General features: G+C 39.0%; 1 protein-coding gene across 1 annotated transcript in view; it reads left to right on the top strand.

Moving 5' to 3' along the window:
* LOC104528978 (tyrosine-protein phosphatase non-receptor type 13-like) overlaps positions 1-24,274 on the top strand; it is a gene marked incomplete at its 3' end in the record, with an annotated part of 34,828 nt that extends 10,554 nt beyond the window's left edge. Inside the window, exons 3-6 of the mRNA XM_010173143.1 lie at positions 5,386-5,451; positions 7,852-8,037; positions 10,799-10,892; positions 23,711-24,274. Coding sequence (XP_010171445.1) covers positions 5,386-5,451; positions 7,852-8,037; positions 10,799-10,892; positions 23,711-24,274 — 910 coding nt within the window. The remainder of the gene's footprint in view (positions 1-5,385; positions 5,452-7,851; positions 8,038-10,798; positions 10,893-23,710) is intronic.
* Positions 24,275-24,460: the final 186 nt, after the last annotated feature.

Below are 24,460 nucleotides of genomic sequence, written 5' to 3'. Positions count from 1 at the left end.
CCTTGTATATAGTCATTTTTCTTTAGGACTGTATCACCGAATACCTACTGAAAAATCAGTTTCCTCAATTACTTGACTTCCTTTAGACATCCTTGCCTTGTTGTATAGTCAAAATGAATGGTATAATAAAATGTGTTTATCATTTTATCTATTAAAAAACTATAAGCAATTAGCAACCAGCTGAAAGTTTTAATAGAGATGTAAAAATAAAAATAACACTGACATCAGTGCAAATTTGGGATCAGTTTGTAGTATGAAGCTCCCAAGCTCTGTAGTCATACTGATGGAATTGTTTATCCTCTTTCAAGAGAGACAGTGCTGTTGAAGACAGTAACATTACCTCGAGTGCCAACTCAAAAGCCTGTTTCGGATATTAACTTCGAAAAACACTAGGAAAAGGTTTTGAAATGACGTGTTTGTGACCTTCCTCAAGCCAATTGCATTCTTTGTTCTGTGCCAGTATTCATTCAGCATATTACTTTTTTCTTTTTGAAATAAATAGAGAACTGTTACTATTAAAAGCTTTGCTATGATGTTTCTTAATCTTTAGGAAGGAAATACTCAGAGGGACCACTATGGTCTGTCGACTCTGGCACAGAGTGTAGCAATAGGAGATGACTGATGACCAAATACTGGCATTCTGCACATATGCAGAACTGATTAATCCTCTCCAATTATGCCTGTGTGAATTTATTTAATGATATCAGTAGAACCTTGCTTGCTGGAACATGATGAGAAATATTGAGACTCTAGGCTGCAGCAGCAACTCTGTTGCTGTTTTCATTGGGAAGCGATTGGGTGTGGAAATAGAGAAGCTTTGGCTTTATATAAGCAAATTACTCATACAGTCACTTGTAAATTAAATAAAACCCTTTAGCTTGTGGTATTCAGCTTTAGCATTAGGTTGAAGCTTCAGGCTTTGGACTTGAGAATGAATTAACCTGTTCTGTGTTTGAGCTCCACTTGATTTCTGTGTGTGTTTTGCACATGCTGGGGAGGGGGGGTGGGTAAAATTAACTGTTCTGTTAGCATGGGATGGTACAAAAACATTTGAAGCAAACTTGCTGCTATCATTCTTGTTCTCAGTTTAAAGCCTTGTGGGTAAATCACACGGCTGTTCGCTCAGTGGTAGTGAAAAAAACATCTTGTTTCTTATGTCCTTCTAACAGACAGACAGTCACATTTGTCTCTTGAGTTATGACTTTACTTGCTACCACAAAGTAACAGTGTATTCAATAATAAATGTTAGAAAAAGTTACAGTTGATGAATTCTCTTTTTGATTCCAAGACATCCAGTCAGTTTGAATACTTGAGGTAACTGCAAGCTTATTGGGAATAGAGTAAGCAAATTATTCAAAATTCTAATGAAAGATTAATTTGGGAAATTAATTTGATGTTGATTTATATATTATGGAAGTGTTAGAAGTATCATAATGCAAAAATTAGCAAGATTTTTTGAATATATGCTTTCATTTTTAAGAGATGCATGTTAAATGCCTCTAAATCGAAGGTTAGCTCATCTGGAGAGAGAGAGGCATATTTTAAATATAAAAAAACGTAGTATTAGCTTATTAGGTAGTATTTTACAAAAACAGGAGTTACTGATCATTTGAAACTAGCAAAATCCTGTGGTTTTTACAACACAATTTTTCAGTAGCTGTTTTTTGCCTAGTTTTCATGCTGGAATTATTTCCTGTGTAAGGAACTTGACATAATGCTGCACAAACCTCAAGCAGCCATGATCTTTTAAACAGGCTGTTGTGGGATTTTTTTATTATTATTATTATTATTATTTTTTTCTTCTGACTATTTGACACAACCTCAGGCTGTCAAAATATAATAAGCAGTTAGAAATTTGTAGGGGCAACTGTCAAACACCAGTTGAGCAGCAATATGGCTATTTATCTGTTTTTTTCAAGGTAAGGTGTATGAAACAGGAGAGAATTGCATGATATGTGTGCAGATGTTATTTTAAAGTCCAAAAATTAGTTTAACTGATATGTAGTGGATATATTTTTTATTTCAGTATAGTAGTGGTTTGCAACTTTGAAACGCTGTACTTGGGAAACCTGCTTAAGTTAATATAAAGGTTGAAATACCATTGGTGGAGTTGATGGAGTACCTGTCCTGGTTTCTCTAGGCTAGAGCTAATTTTCTTCTCAGCAGCTGGAAGTAGAACTGGGTTTTGGCTTCAGCATGGGGTTTGTTATGAGGAGAATGTTGATAACACCCATGTTTTTAGTTGTTATTGGAAAACGAAGGTCGTTTCTAGTTTCCCTGTGTTTTGTCTGCAGGTGCAAAGGACTTTAGTGGGCACCATAGTAATTAGAAACCCAAACTGGTATTTGGCTCTGCCAATGGGATATTCCATATCATATAATGTCATGCTCAGTGTATTGACGAGGGTTGACCAGAAATCTCTGGGATTCTCTCAGATCACTTGCTTTTCCGTGATTGTGGTTTTGATTTTGGGATTGATCCTGGTCTGGGATCGCTATCCAGGAATGGACTGGGCATTGGTTGGCAGGTGGTGAGCCATTGCACTGTGTGTCACTCTTTTGTATATTTCTTTATTACTGTTTCTGTCATTATTATTTTATTTCAATTATTAAATTGTTTTTATCACAACCCATGAGTTTTCTCACTTTTACCCTTCTGATTCTCTGCCCCATCCCATTGAGGGAGGGTGAGCGAGCAGGTCTTTGGTTGCCAGCCAGGCTAAAGACACCACGGTACCACATCACAAACTGTTTGACTTGGCTTTTATTTTGAAGGCTATTTTCAGATAGATTAGTAGGGTAGCGTGCTTTAGTTTATAGGTCTGATTGTATAGTTGTACAGTAATGTTTTTGTTGAGGATGGTGCACTTTTTGGTTTTGGAAATATTTTCCATTGTGTTGAAGCTTAGAATCATGGAATGATGGAATGTCCTGAGTTAGAAGGGACCCGTGAGGATCATGGAGTCGAACTCCAGAATTCACAGAGAGCAACCCAGAAATTAAATCCTGTATCGAAGAGCGTTGTCCAAATGCTTCCTGAACACCCGCAGACTTAGGGCCATGACCACTTCTCTGATTAGAATTAACAATTTTCATAATAGACTTTTTAAGCGCTGTTCTTGCATTTTTGGGGAACAGGAGGGGTTGGGGGACTTTTATTTGATTTTTGTTGTTGTTGTTGTTTTGGGGTTTTGTTGTGGTGTTTGTGGGGTTTTTTTGTTTTTGTTTTGGTCCCCCCCCTCCCAAAATTTTTCCATGCATTACTACCCTGAACATATATTTCCCTTTTTTCTGTATACTTGGTAGGTAGGTAAGGTAGATCTGGGTATGTAAGGAAGACTTTGTAGTATTTCAGTTGCAAGAGTGATGGGTAATAAACCAGATACGGAACAATATTCTCAGTATTTAAAAGATAATGTTTGTGGTTGAATGGGGCAGTGGTATGAACTGAGACCCATTGATGCTTGTCTATGACTTCTGTCCTATTCTGTTCTTCACATGGAACAGAGAGACCTTACTTTGGTGGCCAGTGCTCTCTTTCTGGGAGAGGAAGCTGATGGGTGAGCCCTTGTTAGGTACACAGAGCTGGCTCCATACATATTTATGTCTAACATAAAGCTGTGGTTCGTCTGCATCTTGGGTACAGCCAGAACATGCCACTGGCAACAAAACTTGCCTCCTGATTTTTCCCTTCTGAGCACCATTGCAAAAACAGTCTCCATGGTTCTGCTCCAGCTTTATCACAAAGAAAAACATTGGAAAACATTTTCTCTGGGTTTTTTTTTCCCACCTGAATATCCTCCTTGCACATCTATGTCTGAATGCACACTGGCTGACCCCGTTCCTCAGTGTTTGTCAGTCAGGTGAACTGAACCATCACCGAGTGTCAGCAGTGCCTTGATACATCGCTACCTTCTCCTGATGGAAGGAAACCTTTCTGTCCTGCACTGACTCATATGCTGTGGCAGAAGTTCAGGATTGGACTGCTTCTCCAAGTACACTGAATTCCAATTTTATATGAATAAAGCACGTTGAATATATGAGAACAATTTTAATAATGTGTTGCTTCTAAGTATATTTAGTAACTACTTCCTTACCCTGTCACAAAGCTCTCTGTTGCTCTTCTGAATATGTAAAAAGGAAACTTTTTTTCTGTTTTACAATAGAAATCTAAAAATACATCATACTTGTGTTTTTGGGGTTAATTCCTGGCACAGTGCAGTGATGGCATAATGTTTTTCAAGCAGTCTGGTCTGAAAAGTAAAACATCTTTGTGTCTTTGAGAATATACTTTGTTGTCTTGAGTAGACTAAGAGACGTCTTAGTATAGACATGAATTCTCTTGTATGACCTTAAGCTGTCTCTAAATGCGTGATTTATTTTTTTAAACAACTCTACATATTTAGTGTAGAAAGAACAAAATTATTTTCATCATTTCATAGGTTCTGTTGAGTCCATCCGTTACATTTGTACACCCAATTTACACCTCAGTTTTTAAAATCTGTATATGAAGTACCTGAGTCTGGACACACCTTGTCAATTTATCGCTGTCCCTGTAATTGCTACTCATTGTCTGCACAGTTATGGAATAAACTTCTTGTTTTAGGTAGCACAAATATTAGTAATAACTTGGTAGAAAGAGCCATCAGTGATGTATATTACTTACATTGTCCAGAAAACCAGCTTTTTTTCTGCATTTACTGTTTTGTTTTTAGTCATGTACAGAGGCAGTACGTGTTTCTGCTCTTAATTCTGCAGTATATAAAGGTTTTATTCCTTGTCCGATGGGCTTAATATGCTAAAGATCTATTAATGTAGTTAATGTTGATATTAATCGTTAATTATAAGTGTAATGATGAATGTATTTGTATCTTAAAATATCAATAATGGATTAAGGCGAATGCTTTATACATTGATACTCCTTTTTGAGATAATAAAATAATTGATAATTCCTTTTTTCCCTTTGATCCCAATCTTGGGGATCTCTGGACAGTAGTAGCCCACTGTTTGAGTTTTGCTGTGATATTCCTTGCCTTCATACTGAAGTTTTCAGGATCCTGGGACACAACCATGCAGTCAGTACCCCACACCAGGCTGATCACATGGATTACACGTGCTTCTGGCTTCAGTGTGAGATGGAAGCTTAAAATGGAACAGAGAAGGTGGAGGAGGCACTGGTTAGATGCAGTATGCTTCAAAGCAGTGGGATTTGCTTCTCCGACCCTCATGGCAAAGGAGAAGAACAATTTGAAAGACAACTGAGCATAAATACCAGGAATATATATGTAGGCAAAATGATGTTGAGAGAGTTACTCTACTTTAAAGTTCCACTTTGCATTTCCAGTCCTGTTCAATGAGTTGATACATGTAATGTGTTTTATGACAGGTCCATATTTACTCCCTTGGCATGGCACTCTTCTGGGGAGCTGATCATGAAGTTCCTCAAAGTCAGGTAAGTTTAGATTTGAGTTTGTTTAATATTGCAGTTTTGGACTTGATAGTTTGACTGGATCTGTGTTTAAGTTAACATGGCAGTGTCATAATCAAAGATTTCTTTCCTGTACTTGCAGCTTTTTCCTGTGGAGTGTGTGGGGAGGGTGGTGGTGATGTCTAGCAGAAAGAAGGTGCTGATACTACATTTCTGTTAGTTTCCACAAAGATCTATCTGGGCTAGTCTATCCTGTAGTGTCACGGGCTGAAAGACAACAGTTTAAGCTGCTGACATAGCAGATAATGATTTGTTTTGGTTTAGGCTTATATAAAAACAAATATTTAAATAACATTGTTGCTTTACTCATAATAAAACTTGTTTTCCATGCTGCTGTAACTTCTGTGAGTCTCCACTTGGCACATACAGATAATTACATTACACAATGACCAAGAAAGGGTATGAATTGTTTGGAAAGGGGAGTAGACTCTTGCTATTGACTTATCAGTCAATGCCGACATAGTTGCAGAGCGCTTAGAGCTGAGTGTTATTGCTCAATGAGGTTCCTTCACACACCCAACACAACTCCTAGACTGTCTTTCCAAAACTGACTGAAGATGATGGTGATTCATCGTCTTTCTGGGTGCTCCTTCCCTGCCCCCAATTAAACTTTTAGAAGTCAATATCTAGAGGAGTGAAAATAAGATGAAATGCATCCAAAAAAGCATTTAATGATGGACTTGTGGTTGTGGGATTTGGCAGAGCGTTGTGCAGCTCAAGGAGATAAGCTGTTTCTGTTTCATATCTGAGCTTAGTCCTACTAGTTGGTCTTACGTGTAAGGGTAAGGAAGGAAATTTTGAAATGTAAGTGTTCAGCTCCTAATATTTTCTTTAACAGAGTGGTAGTTGGGTTCTCAGTTGTACTGATTTGGAAGTAGCTGCCTGAATGCAAAAGTCAGAAAAATTTGACCCTGTGACTGTTTTATGGATACTTATTTGTAGTGGCTGCTGTGCCTGTCCCAAAGCCCCGGTATTTCCTTAGGCAGCTGTCCCCTTTTGTTGCTCTCCTGTCTTGTAGGAGGTGAAAAGAACAGTATTCAGCAGCAGTGGGCGAGTGACTTAAAGTACATGGAGGTGTTGAGCAGAAAATAGGTGTGAATTTTAGTCCCCTTTTTGGTTGTTTCTTCCTTTGGTATTAGATTACAGTGACAGTTTCACAATAATGCAGTGGGAAGGAGTGATGTATTGATACAACAATATTTTATATTGATATAACAATAAAAGTATCGATATAACAATATTTTTCCAAAGACAGTGTAGTGAGGTATGACTGGAAAGAAGGAAGGAGAAGTCTGGAATTTAGCTTTGGGGTGTTCTCATGTGGTGCTTCTGCCCTGTGAAGTTAGTGGAGGCAAAAGGACAGTCTGTGTATTGCACTTCTCTTTTCTTTCTTCTCTCTTTTCTTTCTTCTCTCTTTTCTTTCTTCTCTCTTTTCTTCTCTCTGATAGATGGGGAAAGCCTTATGTTAATTAAATCAGGGTGGTCCAGAATACTTTTTGTTGTTGTTGTTAATGGTACAGTTTCAGAGTACTAATACAGGGAAGATGGGGAGATTGTATTGGCTTGAAGGGTTCTGTGCTGCAAAAAGCACAACAATGCCGGTACTTTGTGGGTAACCACCCACTTGGGGAGAGTTGCAGATCAGAAAGCTCAAATCCCAAGTGCCTGGGGCATCTGAGAACAAGTGTTATCGCTGACTATTGCATACCCTGAGGAGTGATATTCCGTGTACAGTGTGCTGGATTAACTGAACAGATAGAGGAGAATTTAAATCTAGGTTGTTCTTAACTGTATGGGTGTTGTCCTGCAACTATGAAGCTCTGCTTCCTTAAGTAGTGGCTTTGTTGTTTTATTCCTTACTTTTCTGTTGATCTTGTTTGATGGTGTCACTGGACTTTGGAAAGGCTAACACTGCTGCTGCAAAATATTGGTGAGGTGAAGAACTGTAGAAAATGAGTGTAGCAAACAGAGGGTTACAAAACGATTGTAATGAGGATTGAATTTTATGCTTGTGACTGGCAGAATGCTTAAAAACAACAAAGAAAATTTCCTCTGAACCTTTTCACTAGTCATTACGCCCTTGAGAAAGGAAAGCGTTGGTGTCCAGACCTTAATCGGATCAGGCAGCTTGTTTGGACCAGATTGTTGTAGAGTAGGAAACAAATCCAGATGCTGAATGCCCGTCCCCTAGATGATTTTTTCATCACCTAGATGGTGACCTTCAAATTAGCACTCAGGTAACGTAGGCAATAAGTCTGGTGAATAGTTATTTTACTGTGTTGAATGTATTTTGTTTCCATGTGTCCCACAAGTCACTCTTAAAAACTGTTTCTTCCGTCCCTCTTTGTTTTTCTTTGTCACTAGCCTATCAAACTTGGAGATCATCTCAACAGCATACTCCTTGGCATGTGTGAAGATGTCATTTATGCCCGTGTGTCTGTACGGACTGTTCTGGATGCTTGCAGTGCCCACATAAGGAACAGTAACTGTGCCCCTTCTTTTTCATACGTGAAACAATTGGTCAAACTGGTTCTGGGAAGCCTGTCTGGGGTAAGTCTGTGTCAGCATTTGAGGAAGAATAGAGATGAGCAGAAAGAGAGCAAAGGTGCTAATTCAGAGTCACTCTGTAGTCGTTGTTCCTCTTGTTTTACTATGTTGAAAGGAGGGAATTGCTTCTCTCCCCTTGTAACAGTTTGTGTGCTTGACAGTTCCTCCTGGAATATGTTCACAACTGCTGTTTCTGCGGAAGATAGTTTTGTGAACTCTTTGTCTTCATTGAAAGAAAAGTAGGGGAAAACGGAACAAAAAAGATTCTGAACTCTGGGACAAACCTTGAACTTGTAACTCCTTGAAATGCTTAAAAAATTATTACTGTGAATTTGCTTTTTTAGAGTTACGCTTGACTTTTGGAGAGTTGCTTATTAACAGGAAGAGAGGGACTCTTTAGGCAGTTTGCCAGTTCTCTTGCACTTCTGCTCAGCTCTTGGGTATGATAGTTGTGTAGGATGTTATTCTGTAATGATGACAAATGAGTTAAACTGTTTTCAGAAGTGAAAGAAATTATATGAACTCATCTTGCAAAGTTACTATTCCTGACAGGCAACCTCTCCCTTCACCTAAACCATTACAACATGACTTCAGAATCGTTAAATAGTTCCATGGCTTTGAGTAGAAAGGAATAAATTGTCAATATTAGATTGTTCTCTGGCCAATACTTGCTTTCCTTGTGTTCTGTTTATAATTAAAACAAATGCCAAGAGGTTTATTCTTGATGGAATTATAGCCCATGATGATCCTGAATTTTATCCAGTCTTATATCATTGAAACTCCCTTTTTTTTTTAATCTCATGGAGGTTATGCCAATGTAAAAATTGGTGTCTGGAGGGACAGCACTGTAACTGCAAGAAAAATGTTTGACTTGATAATGCTTCTTTTTTTTTAATGGAAAAATGTCTTATTATCTAATTGTTAGATAGTTTGTTCATAAATCTGCTTTGGAAACGCTTGCACAAGGTGAGAGGCCCCTGCATTTGTTTAATATTTGGCAGCAGCTGATTATGACAGGCCTCCAGAAATAGTACTGAGCCCAAGTTCCACAAAGCATTGTCTAGTCTGTGAGGTTATGTCTGTCAGTCCCGTCCTCGTCGCTGTAATGTCTGAAGTCTTACGCAGTTGCCAAGTGGAGCTGGTCTGTGATTCAGTGAAATAAAAGCTTACAAGGCCTTCATCAGTGAAACTATTAAAATAAAGATCCAAACCTTAAATCAGGCCATGAGCTATAGAAACAGCCACTGTGGAGGGTAAGTCATTAGTCTCCAAGTTCTTAATGGCCCTTTCTACTTAGCAAATTTTCTGCTTTTCCTCATCTTGTTCTTGTCAGCAGGTCCTCAGAGGGAGTCTGAGGTGAGTGTGACAGGCTCATCCAGACTGGCACTAGTGCTCCCAAATGCATGTGCTGAAATCCAGGGGAGAGCTGAATCCAGCAAGCATGTTCCTGTCTCCTCTACCGTGTTGATAATGAAGGAACAGGTCTACTGGTGGTTATCCAGTGCTGAAGTTAGCTAGATTTCCTCTGCCAGTAAACTTGTTAACCTAATTCATAACGTGCCACTGCATTGGCTTTGCAAGAAGATGAGAACAAAATAGCAGAATGGAACAGAGCGTTGAGATAACAATGACACAGCTCTGCTGCTGTGTTTTTGTGCACCTTGGCTAACCATCCCTGCTGGTTTTAATGCTGAGTGCTCTCTGTGTGCTGCTGAGTTTTTGTGCACCTTAGCTAACCATCCCTGCTGGTTTTAATGCTGAGTGCTCTCTGTGTGAGCTGGAATTTTTAAGCTAATAAGAAAAGTGTATGAAATTGGGTTTTTTTCAGAACCATAGTACAACTTGCTATTCCAAGATCAGTATGCCTCCAATCTCGATGGGCCTTACCAAAGGCTAGAGAGGTTTTATCTCTTTAACTGGTCATTTGGTGGCCTATGAAGCACAGCTGAGAGGTCCTCTCTGAATGTTTCCACTGTCTGTGTTATTAGGCTTTGTAAAGGGCAATGTGACACAAGATGTATTCAATCTGTTTAAAGTTAGTGGAGTTGCATTGTGACTGTGATGGATAGAGAGCTGCCTGAATTCTCTTTCCCACCTCGTGGCTAAGCCACCATCCAAATTATGCCAATTCCCATCTTGTTGTAGCAAATAAGCTCTTCTTTGAGTGATTAGACATGTGAAATCATTTTTTGAGGGAAGTAGTGATTTAAAAAAAAAAAAAAGTAGTTAAATTTGCTGGAAGTAATTAAGCCTGACACACAAAAGGAATGTACCTGAGGGGCTAAAGAAGAGACGTCTCACAGATGCATATGGTTACGTGTGTAATAAGTTGTGTGAGGTATCAGCCTGAAACTATCAGGTACAAGACAGTTCTTCCTGTTACTCAGAAAACTCATCAGGCCAATCACAAGTTCCAGTCATGTTGCAACCACGGAACATGGGGTTTTTTGAGTGTTGCTGTCTCTTCAGATTGCTGTAGGGTTGGGATGTATTTTAAGTTGCGTGCTTGTGAACTTAACTGATGCTTTGTGGAAGAAAGTAGACCAAATGTGTAGTAAAAATAATGCACAGGTTATTCAAATACGACCAATTCTAGGGGATGTTCTCACTGATTAACCTGGTTTTTTTATGAAAAAAAGTTTAAACTGCCACTCTGAACGTGAACATAACTGTTTGGCACTGACTTATGATGTGCATTTACGCTTGTTTCATACTAATGTAAGCTCTTTTGATATTTGACTTTGCTTTACTGTCTGTTCTGCAGGTGGATCAGCTTTCTTGCAATGGAGATAGAAAACTGCAGCCAGACAGGAGCCAGGCTATTCGTGAGAGGTTGAGGGGAAAAGGACTTCCCACAGGTAAGTGCTTAATTGCAGTAAGGGTTATGGCAATAAATACAGCCCTGTGGAAGACAAAGTTTGGGTAGATTTTGTGGCCAAAGTGCAGGGCTTGCTGACATTCACAGACTCAGGTTCAGTGTCTAGGTAAGTGTTGGTCATGGTGACATGAAAATAATTGTTTCAAGAAAGTACATGTCTTTTTCCAGTTCAGTCCTGGTGGTAGGAAGGGATTTTAAAGGTTCTTGGCCAAAAGTTTTGTTTCTGGAGAAAGGGAGTCTTCAGCTGAAGGTAGGTCAGCTAGACGAACAGGAAGCAACTTTTCTTAGTTCCCTTTTTCTTGTGGACTCCACTTTCTCTTCATAGTTGACACAGCCTCTTTCCTTGCTTCCCAGGCAGCCCTGGACTATTTTCTCTATTTTTCTCACACAAAGTTTTTTTTTCTGCCATCTCTTTTTTTCCTGAAGAGAGGTATTATCTGTTCCATCACAGTTCTGCTCTGCTTTGACAGTGTGAGGTGGACGTAGAGGCCACGTCGGGTTGTACCAGTAGCTCAGGGAAGTAAGGAAAGAGGAATCCAGGGAACACAGAGGAGACAGTCTATTTCAGAGGCAGACTGTTGCCGTTGCAGCTGTGGAAGAAAAGGGATAAAGTGTTGTAGGTTGATACCTGATGCTGGCCATGACTTCATTGGATACCTTTGTTGAAGGTTGGTGGCAGCATCAGCTCTGTGTTAGGCTTCTCAGACAACAGGATGTATTCTTCCAAAAAATTGGTCTTGTATTTTTCTGGAAGAATTGTGGAGTTGGGTAGGAGTATTTTATAAGGCATCAGCTTGGACCATTCTAAGTCATTGTGATACCGGCAGTGAGACGTGATAATCAGGTGAGACATTCCTGCCTTAAAAATGTTCATCTGTAAATGGAGATCTTGGTGCCAGAAGGCAACACCACCCACAAATACTCAACACCCAAAGTGTTAGCCACACAGGGGCTTTATCTGCCTCATATTATCTCTTTGCCTATTTACCACTGGTAAACTTGGAACAAAGTTATGTTGCTGATGTGCTTGAGTTGCTCTTCTGGTTTTTTTTAATTTTGTGTCAAGCAAGGGTGCAGTGAATTGCAGGAACAGAAATAATCCATGGATTTGTCACTGGCAATAGAAACTGCAAAAGTTAAACATGGGTCTGGCTAGGCATTGGTGGTTTTCCTTTATTGATTCTTTAGAGATGTGTCCTAGATTAGACTACTTTTTGATATAAAAACCTTATGTCAGTGGTTGCCAGCCCTTCCAGTACAGAGCTATGTGTTTAGGAACAGTTTCTGGTACAAGCTGTCTCTTCATTTTCTGGCAGAAATGCACTGTTCTGACTTCTTTCTCAGGGGTTTTGTTTTCTTACTGGCTCTTTTTTCTTCTTCTTTTCCAGAATATTTCTGTAGCAATAGGAAGATCTGTAGGAATACAGGGTTTGGGAATGGATCAAACTAATTGACTGGATTTGTAAACCATGTAATGCCTCACTTTTCTGAACCTCTTAATCTCTTTCTCAAAAGGAGTTATTTCCCAGATTACCACCAATATTATGAGGGTTGTACCAGAACCTTATTGTTCTGATTGTTAAATGGTTAGTTTATTCTTTAATCCTATTCTTCTCAGTCTCTAGATCCCTCACTTTAAAAAAAAACAAAAAAAAAAACAAAAAAAAACCCCTTTATTTGAGCACACTACCATTCAGCTACTACTTCAAACTTTGTCATTTTCTAATCTCCATACCTTCTTTCCATCATCTGTTCTGCTTTCATTCCATTAAAACTGTGTGTTTTGATAATGGTCAGAATATTTTTCAAGTTTGAGAGACATAACAAAGTTGTGTTTAAACTCTGTTCTTACTGCATTAGCAACCCTGATTATTCTTTTCTTGGGGTTTTTTTTCCCCCTAGTTTTGTTTTCCTTAATACAACTGAACAGTCTTTTGCTGGTTTGCTTTTAATTTTCTTGGGAAATCTTTAACTTCTTTTTTCAGATGTTTGTGTTGTTTGAGGCAATTTTTTTGTTCATTTGTTTTCCAACCCACAACTTTGTTTAAGCTTTTTAGCAGATTTTTTTTTTTTTTCCCCTCCAGAAGTAATGTTTGTCCTCAAAGTCTTAAATATATCTTAACAAAAAAGCTTTTGTTTTAAGTTCTACTAAATCTTGGAGTTTGATATAGTAGCTCAAGCCAGTATCTCCACAGCTTTCTGGCTCAGTATGAGGGTGAATACCATCCCTGTAATGTCTGAAACTTTCTCTGGAGACTATGTCTTGAACTTAAAGGATATAGACTGGAAGATCTCTCTCAAAAAAAAAGTCATGGCTAAAATATTCTTTCTTCTTATCCTTGCTTTTTAAAAAATTGCTTAGTATGTGTGACTTTGCTTCTGAGATGGTTGACAGGTGTTGGTTTTTATTTTAATTACCAAAAAGTTCAGTTAAGATGCGTTGTCTGAGTCACTGAAGGGCTGTGGAGCTGAATGTTTGTCTCGCTGCTGTGTGCTCATTTGCCTTCTGGCTCTGCTTGGGATTTCCAGGGTGCCAAGCAGAGCAGGTTCCCTGCAGTGTGTGCACTTGTGAAATCACTGGGTTGGGGAAGAAAACCAGAGTTAAGGGTTCTCTGAGGCTGGAGAGTCCACATGGCTCAGCTGCTATTGACCAGTAAATTCAACACAGGATTTTAAGCTTCCTCAGTCAAAATCACTTTTTGGAAGATTTATTTTTTTAGGGAACATCACATTGTCTGAAGAGATCTAATTAAACATAATCTTTACTCAAATGATATTTGTGAAATGAGGGAACTTGATAACCCCCAGACTATGAAGTTAGCTAAATAGTCCTCATCCTCTAACCCCTGCTTCTCTGAAGTTGACTTAAAGCAGGTGCACGTGTAGAGTGTCACAGATAATGTGTGGCACCACAAGGAATGAACGTGTTGGCATCAGTATTCCAGTGCAAGCATTATTTTGTCTGCATCACTCCAAGCCTTGTCCTGGAGGTATGAGTTTTTAATGAGATGCTCGTGAATACTTAGTTTTTCCTATTTTTGTCAAGATGAACTGTCAACCAGCTAAACTATCATTCAGTTACTGTGTGGGTTTTATATTTTGATGTTATACTTCTTTCTTCCATTGAAGTAGTAAATCTTTTTAATGGTTTCTGGTTTTTGAGTCTTAATTTTCAGAAAAATAATATAAATTTAAGTCAGTCATTGCTTTATTTTTTCATGTTCTGCCTGTCCAGCTTCCACTCAACCTGTTTCAGTTTCTCTGGATCACATTCATTACCTGTAGAACTCTTCTTACTTGTCTCCCGTATCCTAGAGGGTTTACAACCATCTTAGCTTCCCCAAAACCTTTCCCAATTCTACTTCTGTTATCACTCCCACTTCCATCCCAGAAGTAAGATGGTGCGTAAGTATATCTTAATGGTACCATCTTACTTCTCTGTATTTCAATCTTAAGATACTTTCCTTATCTCCACTTCACTGAGACCTCAGGGAACGTAGAGTATCAGTAAAATACAAAACAAAACCCCCCACATAACCAAACCAAATGGCTTTAGCTGTCTTCAGTTCCTCTTGGCATGTATACTGAGTTATCTATCTGAAAGGTAGTGAGGATCCAGTGAAATGGGTGGCTGATATTAATGAGAGACAGCTCACATTTGATTTAGGGCAATATAATGCTTGGTTATTTTGTTTCTGTAATGGTATGCTGGTTTGCTGGTGCAAATTATGTCAATAACAGCACAGATCAGCTGCCCTGGGGCACAGCTTTTCAGATTTCTGGAAAAGTGAGCTGTGGAATGTAGTACTAATTATACTGATGATAATCTCATAGATCGAGGAGCCACAAGTAGAAGGCCAGATGAAGGTTTAAGAAAACAAGTAATGGTGAAAGAAAAAAAACAAACAAACAAACAAAAAAAGAAATGAAAAACCAACTCAGAAAAGCACAGATTCCTTTTTTCCTCTGTTAACACTGTGCTACTCTGCTGCTGTGTGTAGTTAAAATATACCCCTCTTATTCTAATTGCAAAACAGCAAACACTTAGAAAGATAGGAAGGTACTGGGCAGGATTATGATTCTGAATGAACTTTCTAATAAGGTAGAAGTTATGTCAGTTATATTTTATCTAAATGTTTGAGTTTAACTTCCCCTGAGAAGACATTTTGGGTCCAGTTTAGCACTGAGACAGTTTTGGGCAGTGGTGGCAGTGTGTAAGGATGTGTCTAATTGTACCAGTCATTTTACCAGCATATTTAATTAAGGAAGTAAATATGGTGAGCAGAAGTCTTTCCTGGAAAGGACAGAAGACTTGTCTAATACCTCACTGAGGTGAAGTTGTGATGAGTCATTGTGAAAATACTAAAGAGAATTTTCAATGAATAGAATAGCTGGGGAAAAAAAAAAGGGAGAAAAAAGCAGCATAGAGCTAAGGCATTTATTATGAGTTTAAGAGTATCAGAATGTTACTATGAGTATGTACCTTGAGGTAGCTGATAATGGTGCTCTGTTCATGAATATAGAGGTAGTTCAGCAAGCAAGATGTGCTCCTGATTGGAGAGTAGCCAAGTAATAGTTTAGACATTTATAGTCTTTGAAAGATGCTAAGATTTTTACTTTAAATCTTTTAAAGTCATTAATGTTAAGATCAGTTTTCCATACCATAGTCATCCAAAATTATAATTGCCAGGGCTTTATTGTTGGCTTAGGACAAATATTTTGAAATATTTTTCCTCTTCATATGTTTCAATTGTATTTTTTGCTTTTCTTTTGTACCAAAGTTGGATATTTTCAGCTATTGCTTTCCATTTTATGTCATGAAGATAATTAGCTTCATGTTAATATTCTCCCCAATTAATTTGACTTTTTGTTTCTTTAATGACTCACTTTCTGTGGCCATCTCGGTGAATGAGCTTTATGGCAGGGCTGACTGCAGAAGTAATTTGTTCTAAATTAATATTACAGAGTGCTTGCTTTTAGTCAAGTCATACTCGGAACACAGTATTTAGGAACTGACTTAGCCAGCAGAAATAGAAGTTGTAAACCCTGGCGTGAGTCGTCTAAACCAAGAAGTGTTATTTAAGTTTTGTACTCAAAACACTTTAGACCCTAAGAGTCTTTACTTCAGGAATTATTTGTGGAAGTTATTTGATAAAATTCTTTTGCTGTCACAAAAGATCAACTGTTAGACTCTTCCAAACATAAAGCAAGAACCAATTCACCTTGTTACTCTTCTCCACGAACTATGATACTCATCCTTCAAAAAGATGTGTAGTTTATTTAAAGCCCAGTTGAAATCTCCATGGCTTTTACATGCCTGGCAGCCTGCTTCCCAGCCCTCTGGTAACCAAAATCCTGTGCCTGGTGTGTTTATTTAAGTTTATTAATTAAGTTCCAACTTATGTTGATGATCTGTGAATACCAAGGACAGACCTTTGCAGAGATATTTCATGTTTTAAAGAGTTTTAGCTAACAAGTGCCTTGGTTTTGCTTTCCTACCACGATCTCTGATTTTAACTCGACTTGACTTGTGCAAGGTGGTAGGCTGTCACAAGTTAACCTTGTATGTTACAGTGCTACAGTTGTATCCTGCAAAATTCCAACCTTCCTCTCTGCCAAAAGAATATATGCCACATGAATAAAGGCTTGAAGTGAATTTACAGGATCATTAAGGTTCACCTTAACTGTATGTAACAGGAAATAATTGGAAATACTGATGTTGATTAAACTTTCTGTGTAATTAGACTAAATGTTCTGTCAGGTGCAGAAAAAATGATAGGTATTGTAAACTGAATAAAGGATTCTAAGGCTAAGTGAAGCTGCTTTTAATTTTAACATAAGTTCTAGTGTTTAGTTACCATTCTCCAGAGTATAAATTATTCATGTAGCTGCCCAGCAAAAACTCTCAGACAAAGGAAAATGTACCCTTTTGCTTTTTGATCCAGGGAAGTTGGTTGGGAATTATATTTTAGTTCCTGATGTGGGTGGAAATGCAGCTTTTAGTCTATAAAGAACTGGTTTATAGTGATGACCTCTATGTGTGAACTGAAACAGCTTACTCATTTCCTTGCTAAATACAAGCACACAAATTTAACTACTCAAGAATACAGCACAAACTTAATTCCATTGACTTGAAAGTCTTTCATCTGGAAATAAAATCTTTCTTTTTCCCCACCCTGTCTCCTCAGTACTAAGAAAAAAAAAAAAGAACTGAGTAGGTTGAGAATAACTTCCTGAGTTCAGCAAAAACAAATGGAAGCCAGATGAAGATTTCTTGTGGGTTGGGGTTTTTTTTTTTTCAACAAAACAACAAAAAAATGATGCTCCAGAAACCATGTCTGTTTTCTTTCAATCAGTGTTTCTGTTTCCATCTAGCAGAACTGGTGGTTGGGTCTTTTAAATTTAAGGATAGTTAGTACTGATTTCCAGAGCTTCCAGCCTGACAGTATTGGAAGCACTGTCACGGTGGTGCTGCCAGCAAACTCAGAACTAAGACAAAACACGAAGGGACACAAAGATCAGTGAGGAAACCAAACCAGAGATGTTGGATGCTGTCTCTGTGCAGAGAAGCAGCTGTGTCAATGACCTGCTCCTGAGGTGTGCAGGAATCCAGGAAGGGAATAGCTGACTGACCCTTTTGCCTACTCGGTTGAGAAGTGAACCAGAAATAATTGGTCCATAAACCAGCGGTGCAGTTGTCTTTTGTGCACAGTTGCTGAGGAAGGGAAGAGGTAAAATGTTGCATTTTCAAAATGCTGTCTGCCAAGGTTCACTGCCACTGTTCTGAAAAAGATGCCTGGTTTTTGGAGCTATTTGTTTTTTTGATAGAAGAGCCGTGTCAGTCCAAAGCAGAATACAAATTGTTCTACAGGATTTATAGCCTGGCTGTTACTTACACTGCTTTCAACTGTCCTTGTGTCTAGCTCATTTCTTCCTTCACAAAGAGTGCATTGTTTTAGGAGTACTTCCGTCTGAAACTTGGATTTTCTCAAAATATAAAAAAGTAAAAGAAAGGAGGAGGTGCCATTCCTAGCAGTCAACCAACAGGCCACATCTGGCTCTGTTGTCTTCTGTTTGGCTCTCTCAGCCTGCCCCAAAGGGATTGTAAACCCAACTCCTCCATCAAGCTACCCACTCATATTTGAGAAACTAACCACATTGTCTTGGGACAAGGCTTTTCCTGTCATTCTGTTTTCTGCACAAAGATGGTGTGGGAGATGTTTTTTAAACTCCTGTATAATAATTTCCTTTTTTCCAGCCTTTCAGTCTGGCAGTGATGGTGTGTGCTTTCGTGCACAAACAGGCCATCTCCCTCTGTTCCCCCAGCTGCTCTCCCTTCCTCACCTCTCCCCATGTATGCATGTGTGTGTGTATATCCATAAGCTTTGCTAAAATGGAGCTGAAAAAGATACTCTGTTTTATGCATACAAAAGAGGAGGCCATCAGAAAGACTTTAAAGAGACTTAGAATCACAGAATGGTTTGGGTTGGAAGGGACCTTAAAGCTCATCGAGTTCCAACCCCCCTGCCATCAGCAGGGACACCTTCCACTAGACCAGGTTGCTCAAAGCCTCATCCAGCCTGGCCTTGAACACTTCCAGGGAGGAGCAGCCACAGCTTCTCTGGGCAACCTGTTCCAGTGTCTCACCACCCTCACAGGAAAGAATTTCTTCCTCAGATCTCATCTAAATCTACTCTCGTCCAGTTTAAAGCCATCACCCCTTGTCCTGTCACTCCCTGCCCTTGTCAAAAGTCCCTCCCCAGCCTTCCTGTAGCCTCTTCAGGTACTGGAAGGCCACTAGAAGTTCTCCCCAGAACCTTCTCTTCTCCAGGCTGAACAGCCCCAACTCTCTCAGCCTGTCCTCACAGCAGAGGTGCTCCAGCCCTTGGATCATCCTCGTGGCCTCCTCTGGACTCAACTCCAGTCGGTTCCACGTCCTTCTGATGTTGGGAGGCCCCAGAACTGGACACAGTGCTCCAAAGGGGTTTCAGGAGAGCGGAGCAGAGGGGCACTATATGGTGGTATTGACTGTGTGTGCACTTACATAATATTTGATTAATTACCTGTATGATCAAGCTGGTACACAAGTAATTGCAGACAGACTGAATTTAGTTAGGACCAGATAATTCTCTTACTCAGACGAAAATCAAACAAATTTCTGTCAGTATGAGTAAAAGATGGTTTGCGAATAGCGCTGGTGTCAAAGATGGTGTAGTAGCATTTATAGCTGAAGACACAAAGGAAGGAGGAAGCAGATCCATGGTCATGTCACAAATGTAACATCTGCCAGTTGAAGGTATGTGGAAAACTAGATTTTTATTTTAGCACCACGAAGGAATTTTGTTGTGAACTCTTGGTGATTAATTGCTATTTTTATTGTATATATTCCCTCACTATATATTATACTTTGGACTCAGGCAATTACTATAATTGCATTTGAATTATTTACAGTAATTATAAATAATTGCACTAATGTAACATCAAGTGGAGGATAAACACCCAGGGGCGATAGGTGAAATCAGAAACCCAGATACTGTTCAGCTGAGCATGAAGAAGAGCTCAGTTCATCAGAGAAGTAACTGGGGAAGGGGAAAGCACACCCTTTGAAGTTACTTACACGCTGTAGCATCTTAATTGCTAATGGCTCTTCCTATCATCATCACTGACAATTAAGGAAGCACTTCTCTGTCCTGTTGTGTTCTTGGGTAACTGAAGCATGGAGTAGCTCTTTGTGGTCTCAGGTGAGATACTCAGTGTCTTTAGTGGAGTCAAGATACTTTGGATAGGTCTCCAGAGTTTCCATTACAAACACAAGCCCTTTTTTCATTATTATTATTATTATATTTTTTTAAAGGAAGGTCATAACAAGAGTCTTGCCATCCATTATAGTTTAAAAACGTAGATGTTCCATTATGCAGTCAGATTCCTTTTGATCATTGCTTAGATCTTTATTCTTCATATGTAATTTTTTACTGGTAGTTCTTCCCTTCATTTTCCCACACATTTCATCATAAAAGCTGAGGGGAAAAAAAGTTGAGGGATAAACTATGTATTTGCTTAATGAATTTGGACTTGTGTATGCCATTCAACTGAAAATACATGTATTGAAGAAGGTCATATGATTCCAGTCTCCTCAATTCTGGATGTGTACCATGAGCTGAAAGCTAGACTTACAAGCCTTGTGCCGAGACAGACTTACTGCAGTCATTTAAGACCCTTGATCTAAGTAACGCTGAGGTCGTGTTTTGAGGAAGTCCAGGAAAAAAAGTGAAAATAACAATTGATTTTGAGACTTACCAAGTCTGTAACAGTACTTTAAAAAGGTAAGGTGGGATGAGGACAGATTGAAGCTCTTGGAAATAGAAGAACTGGCCTGGAGTGATTGCTGGTTGCCTGATCCAATTTTTTTACTGGTATCTGCAATTGAGTTGCTTCTGTACTGAGGAGTCTTGTCCTTGATTGTTGTCCTCTGCTCTCTGGTGCCTAGAGCAGCATGCATTCTTGGCTGATAAAAGGATGGCTCTGAAAGTTCTGTATTGCTGCTTGGTTTTGGTTTGCCTTCTCAGGATGCCCAGCTTCAGCAGGCTGTGTACCTTTTGCTCCCTGGTCTACTCTTTATCTTTCTCTGAGGATGATTCTTAAACAGCTCATGTTGACACTGTGAGCCAGGTTGGGGAGAGCTTGTTGAAATGATGGTATGTAGAGAGAGGTGGGTTTCACAAAGGTGGGAGGAAGTGCCGAGGTCTGGTGGAAAGCAGAAGTGGGAATGGGGAGAGTACAAAGATGAAAAATGTCCAAGAGAACTTTGCAGTCTCAAGACTGAACACTAAGGCTGGCTGCAGATTCCTTTTGGTACCGCATTGAGTTTTCATGATATAAGTTAGACCTGTAGACATCTTCACTCAGCAGAGTGGAAGAGCAGTGTGGTACTGGAATGCCTCTTGCACAGCTTCCTAATGGGACAACTCATCACCTGTCTCATCGCGTAATTAGCTGAGCAAGTGGTAGAGCTGTAGCCATGAGTCCTTTCCCGGTCACTGCTGATGAGAGAACGTTCATGGCATTCACTTTTCCTCATGAGGAAGTCCCAGGTGAGTGGATGACTTGGGGAACAGAAAGCATCTTTTGTGTGCCAGGGCAAGGAGCTTGTGTCTCCTGAACTGGAAGTGGCTTCTGTTACATCTAGTCTGAATGCTCCAAGTCTGTGGAAGCTACAGATTTGGGGAGGAGATGCTGCTTCCCCACTAACAGTCTTTTCCCCTGGCAGCTGGGCTCTTTCACTGCAGTTCTCACCTGCATACAACAGAGAATGTTTCTGTCTCTGGGTGTATTATGGTGAAGATACCCACTGGTACATAAAGTATGTGTTGGCTCTTCTCACTGGGTAAGATCCTGAAACCAGATAACGCTTCAACATGCAGAAACCTAAATGATCTTTTGAACCAGGAATGTTCTTCTGAGTCATGACCGATGATGTACCAAGTAATCCTGAATTTAGAGCCTCAGAGTATTCTGGAGTTGCAGCTGTCTCTCTCATGTTTTTTCTGCTTTGATTGCCACTGTTGTGTTCAGTAAGGTCTTGTGCATGTAAATACTTCTGGTGTTGAAGAGGCAGGGTATTTCTTTGTTTGTTTTTTTTTTAAGTTAAAAAAAATATGTGAAAACAGCGTGTAGAGGAGGATGTTTTGCTTTTTTCTGCCTAAAATTCTCTCTGAACTCTCCTTATTGGGGAGGATACTTGGAGCTCCTGTTGATTTGCTTTTTTGGTGACCATCTTAAATACTGAAACATTGTGGTTTTTATCTCTCTCACAAATGGCCAAGTTAAAATCCTGTTTAGGAATGTCTGTCCTTGATGTGTGTGTATGTGAACGTGAAGTATGTGTTTGCAGAATGGATATCACTCTCTGCTTTAGATAGACAGTGGGAACTTCACAGTGAACAGCTATTTTTAAAAGGCTTTTTTGTGTCCATGAATATTATATATAATTCAGTAGCCTTATGAGGAATGTATGGTCTGAGAATAAGTTAATAACATAAGATTTACCTGGACACAAAGATAAATAAGTTTACTTGAGTTTAGGATTAAAGCCATATTTGTAAAATACGAAATGATGTGTCAGATCCTTTCAGATTAGTTTACTCTCATTGGCAAAGGTTTTTGTTTTATTCTCTTGGCTGGAATGTGTGGGAACTGTGTAGTTTCTTACAAGACACTTTTTAGACAATCCAAACCCTAACATTTTACCATCATATATTTGTGTGTTGGTAAGAACAAGAGGTTTCTTGGTCACATTTGGCTTTAGTCTTGCTTTTAAAAAAAAAAAAAAAAAAAAAACAGGAAAAACCCAACAAAAAAAACCCCCCAAACAATAAACCCAACTGCTTTATTTTGTGAGGGTGTCTTTCAAGACTGGTGCTTCTTAAAAGATGTTCATGGTAATATTACAGGAGCGAGGGAGCTAGCTCTAAGGAAAGCACCACATGCCGTATTGGCTCCACCTAGGTGAGCAGGCATTGCTTGGGCAACCCAAGAGGGAATATTTTTAATTGGATTTTCTCATTAGGGATATCATGATGAGGTTGTCATAATAATGCAGTGTGCATGCGTGCTTCAGATTGGAAAGGTTAGACTTCATCTTCGTAATCATTTTTGCAATGTAATTCATCAGTTGGAGTTGTGAGTAGATTACTAACTGTGTGGTATCTGCAATAAACTCTGGATTTTCACAACTTGCATAATGCAGAAGCATTAATAAAATCTTAGTTTGCTAACAGAAAGTATTAGGTAGTCTTTGATGCTAGTTTTTGTCTGAGATGCTACTCTTATAATAGTTATAATTCTTTTACTCTGATTTCAGGAAGGCTTAAGAACCTGAAAGGTCATCTGTTAATATTAGGAAATTTAATTGTATTTAGCAATGTTTGTAATTAGTTTTGTAAAATCAAGCTAATACTTTGAGAAAATTTTATGCCTGAAACATACATGATCATCGAAACTTCTCAGTGACCATGATATGATATTCTTCAGAGAGGACGCATTTCATTGTTATTATGCCACCTCTGATGGTTTCTTTTATTCTCATGGTGAGGGAGGGGGAGAAAAGAGAATGTACATTAGTATTGGCTGATTCATTTATTAACAAAACACGAAATATTGCAGGCTTGTAGAATCACTTGGATCTTAGAGGCTTTGTTGGTTTTGTTTTAGAGTGTTCATTCTCTGGAGAGATTTGTCATCACCAAAAATAGTCATTGAAGGAAGATCCAGGATTTTTTAAATTCCTAACTGCACAGTCATACTTCTCTTACTACTGATACTACTGCAGGGCGTCTGGAAATCTGTAGAACAAACCTGGACTTGTCATTAAAAATTGTAGGTGGTGTCTTTGGGTGTGAGAGGTGAAAGGAATGGCTGATTTCAGACTGATCATGAAACAGTACTTTTGGTGGTAGTCCAGACTATTTTAAAAATAAAACTAAAGAGAAAACAACTTTCAGCATGTATGTCATAGGTTATTTGGGATTTTTTTTAAATGTTAATGCTAAATTATAGTAGGGCATAATTTTTTCTTGAGCACTTCAGAAAAAAAAGAAATAAAATGTGTGTCAGATGTGAAGTAGTTGGAGTTCTGTCTTTGTTGACTGAGGCAACCCTTTAGGTAGCCCTCTCAGTGTTTTGCATGACAAAATCAAGGACAAAATGTGTGCTCAGTAAACACTTTAACAGTAAGTAACTTGTGTTATGTTCTTGTGTATTAAGAACAAAATTTCATATATTAAATGTCTTCTATTCCAGGAAAAACATTGGTGGTTGATGCTCCTGATGGACACAAAGCTCACTTCTCTCAACAGACTGTGCTTAACAAAGGACTTAGCAAGTCTATGGGATTTCTGTCCATTAGAGGAACACAAGATGAGGAAGAGTTTTTCCAGGGCATTTCTGCAGGTTACAACTCGGGACAGGAAGATATTTTCTATCCTGGTCGATGTAAAACCAGTGAGTCTGAAAAAAAAGGTCACCTTCATACAGATGTCGCTCCCAAGCGGAAAGTATGGGCTTCCTCCACAGACTTGCTCTGCACAACTGACAGTACAGCTGAGAGAGACCATGCTGGAGGTTCTCACGGGCACAACCATCAGTGTGAAACATTTACAGTACGGACTTCTACTACTCCCAGAAACAAGGAAGCAAGATACTCTGACGGGAGCATAGCGCTGGATGTCTTCGGACCACAAAAACTGGACCAAACACGCCATGTGCCTGAGACATCAACTTCTGCAGCAATCTCAAGTGCCTTTGACAGGATAAGAGAGAGACAGAAGAAGTTGCAGCTTCTGAGGGAAGCTATGAGTGTAGAAGGTTAGTGAAGCTTTTTGATTTTTCTGAGTATTCCAGTCATTAAACAAAGATTTCTCTTTACAGTAAATTTCAGTTCTCTTCTAGCAGCTCTTGAAACTGCTGAGGTTTCTTCGCTTCGTCTTCTTGTTTTTAGGTAAAGGGAAAGCATTAGAACATCTGTTGCCAATGAAGATAAATGTGCTTGTC

The sequence above is a fragment of the Antrostomus carolinensis genome, unplaced genomic scaffold (genome assembly GCF_000700745.2).
Source record: "Antrostomus carolinensis isolate BGI_N321 unplaced genomic scaffold, ASM70074v2 scaffold5170, whole genome shotgun sequence".
NCBI lineage: Eukaryota > Metazoa > Chordata > Aves > Caprimulgiformes > Caprimulgidae > Antrostomus > Antrostomus carolinensis.
Note: the sequence above shows the minus strand (reverse complement) of the source record. Positions and strands in the feature narration are given on the sequence as shown.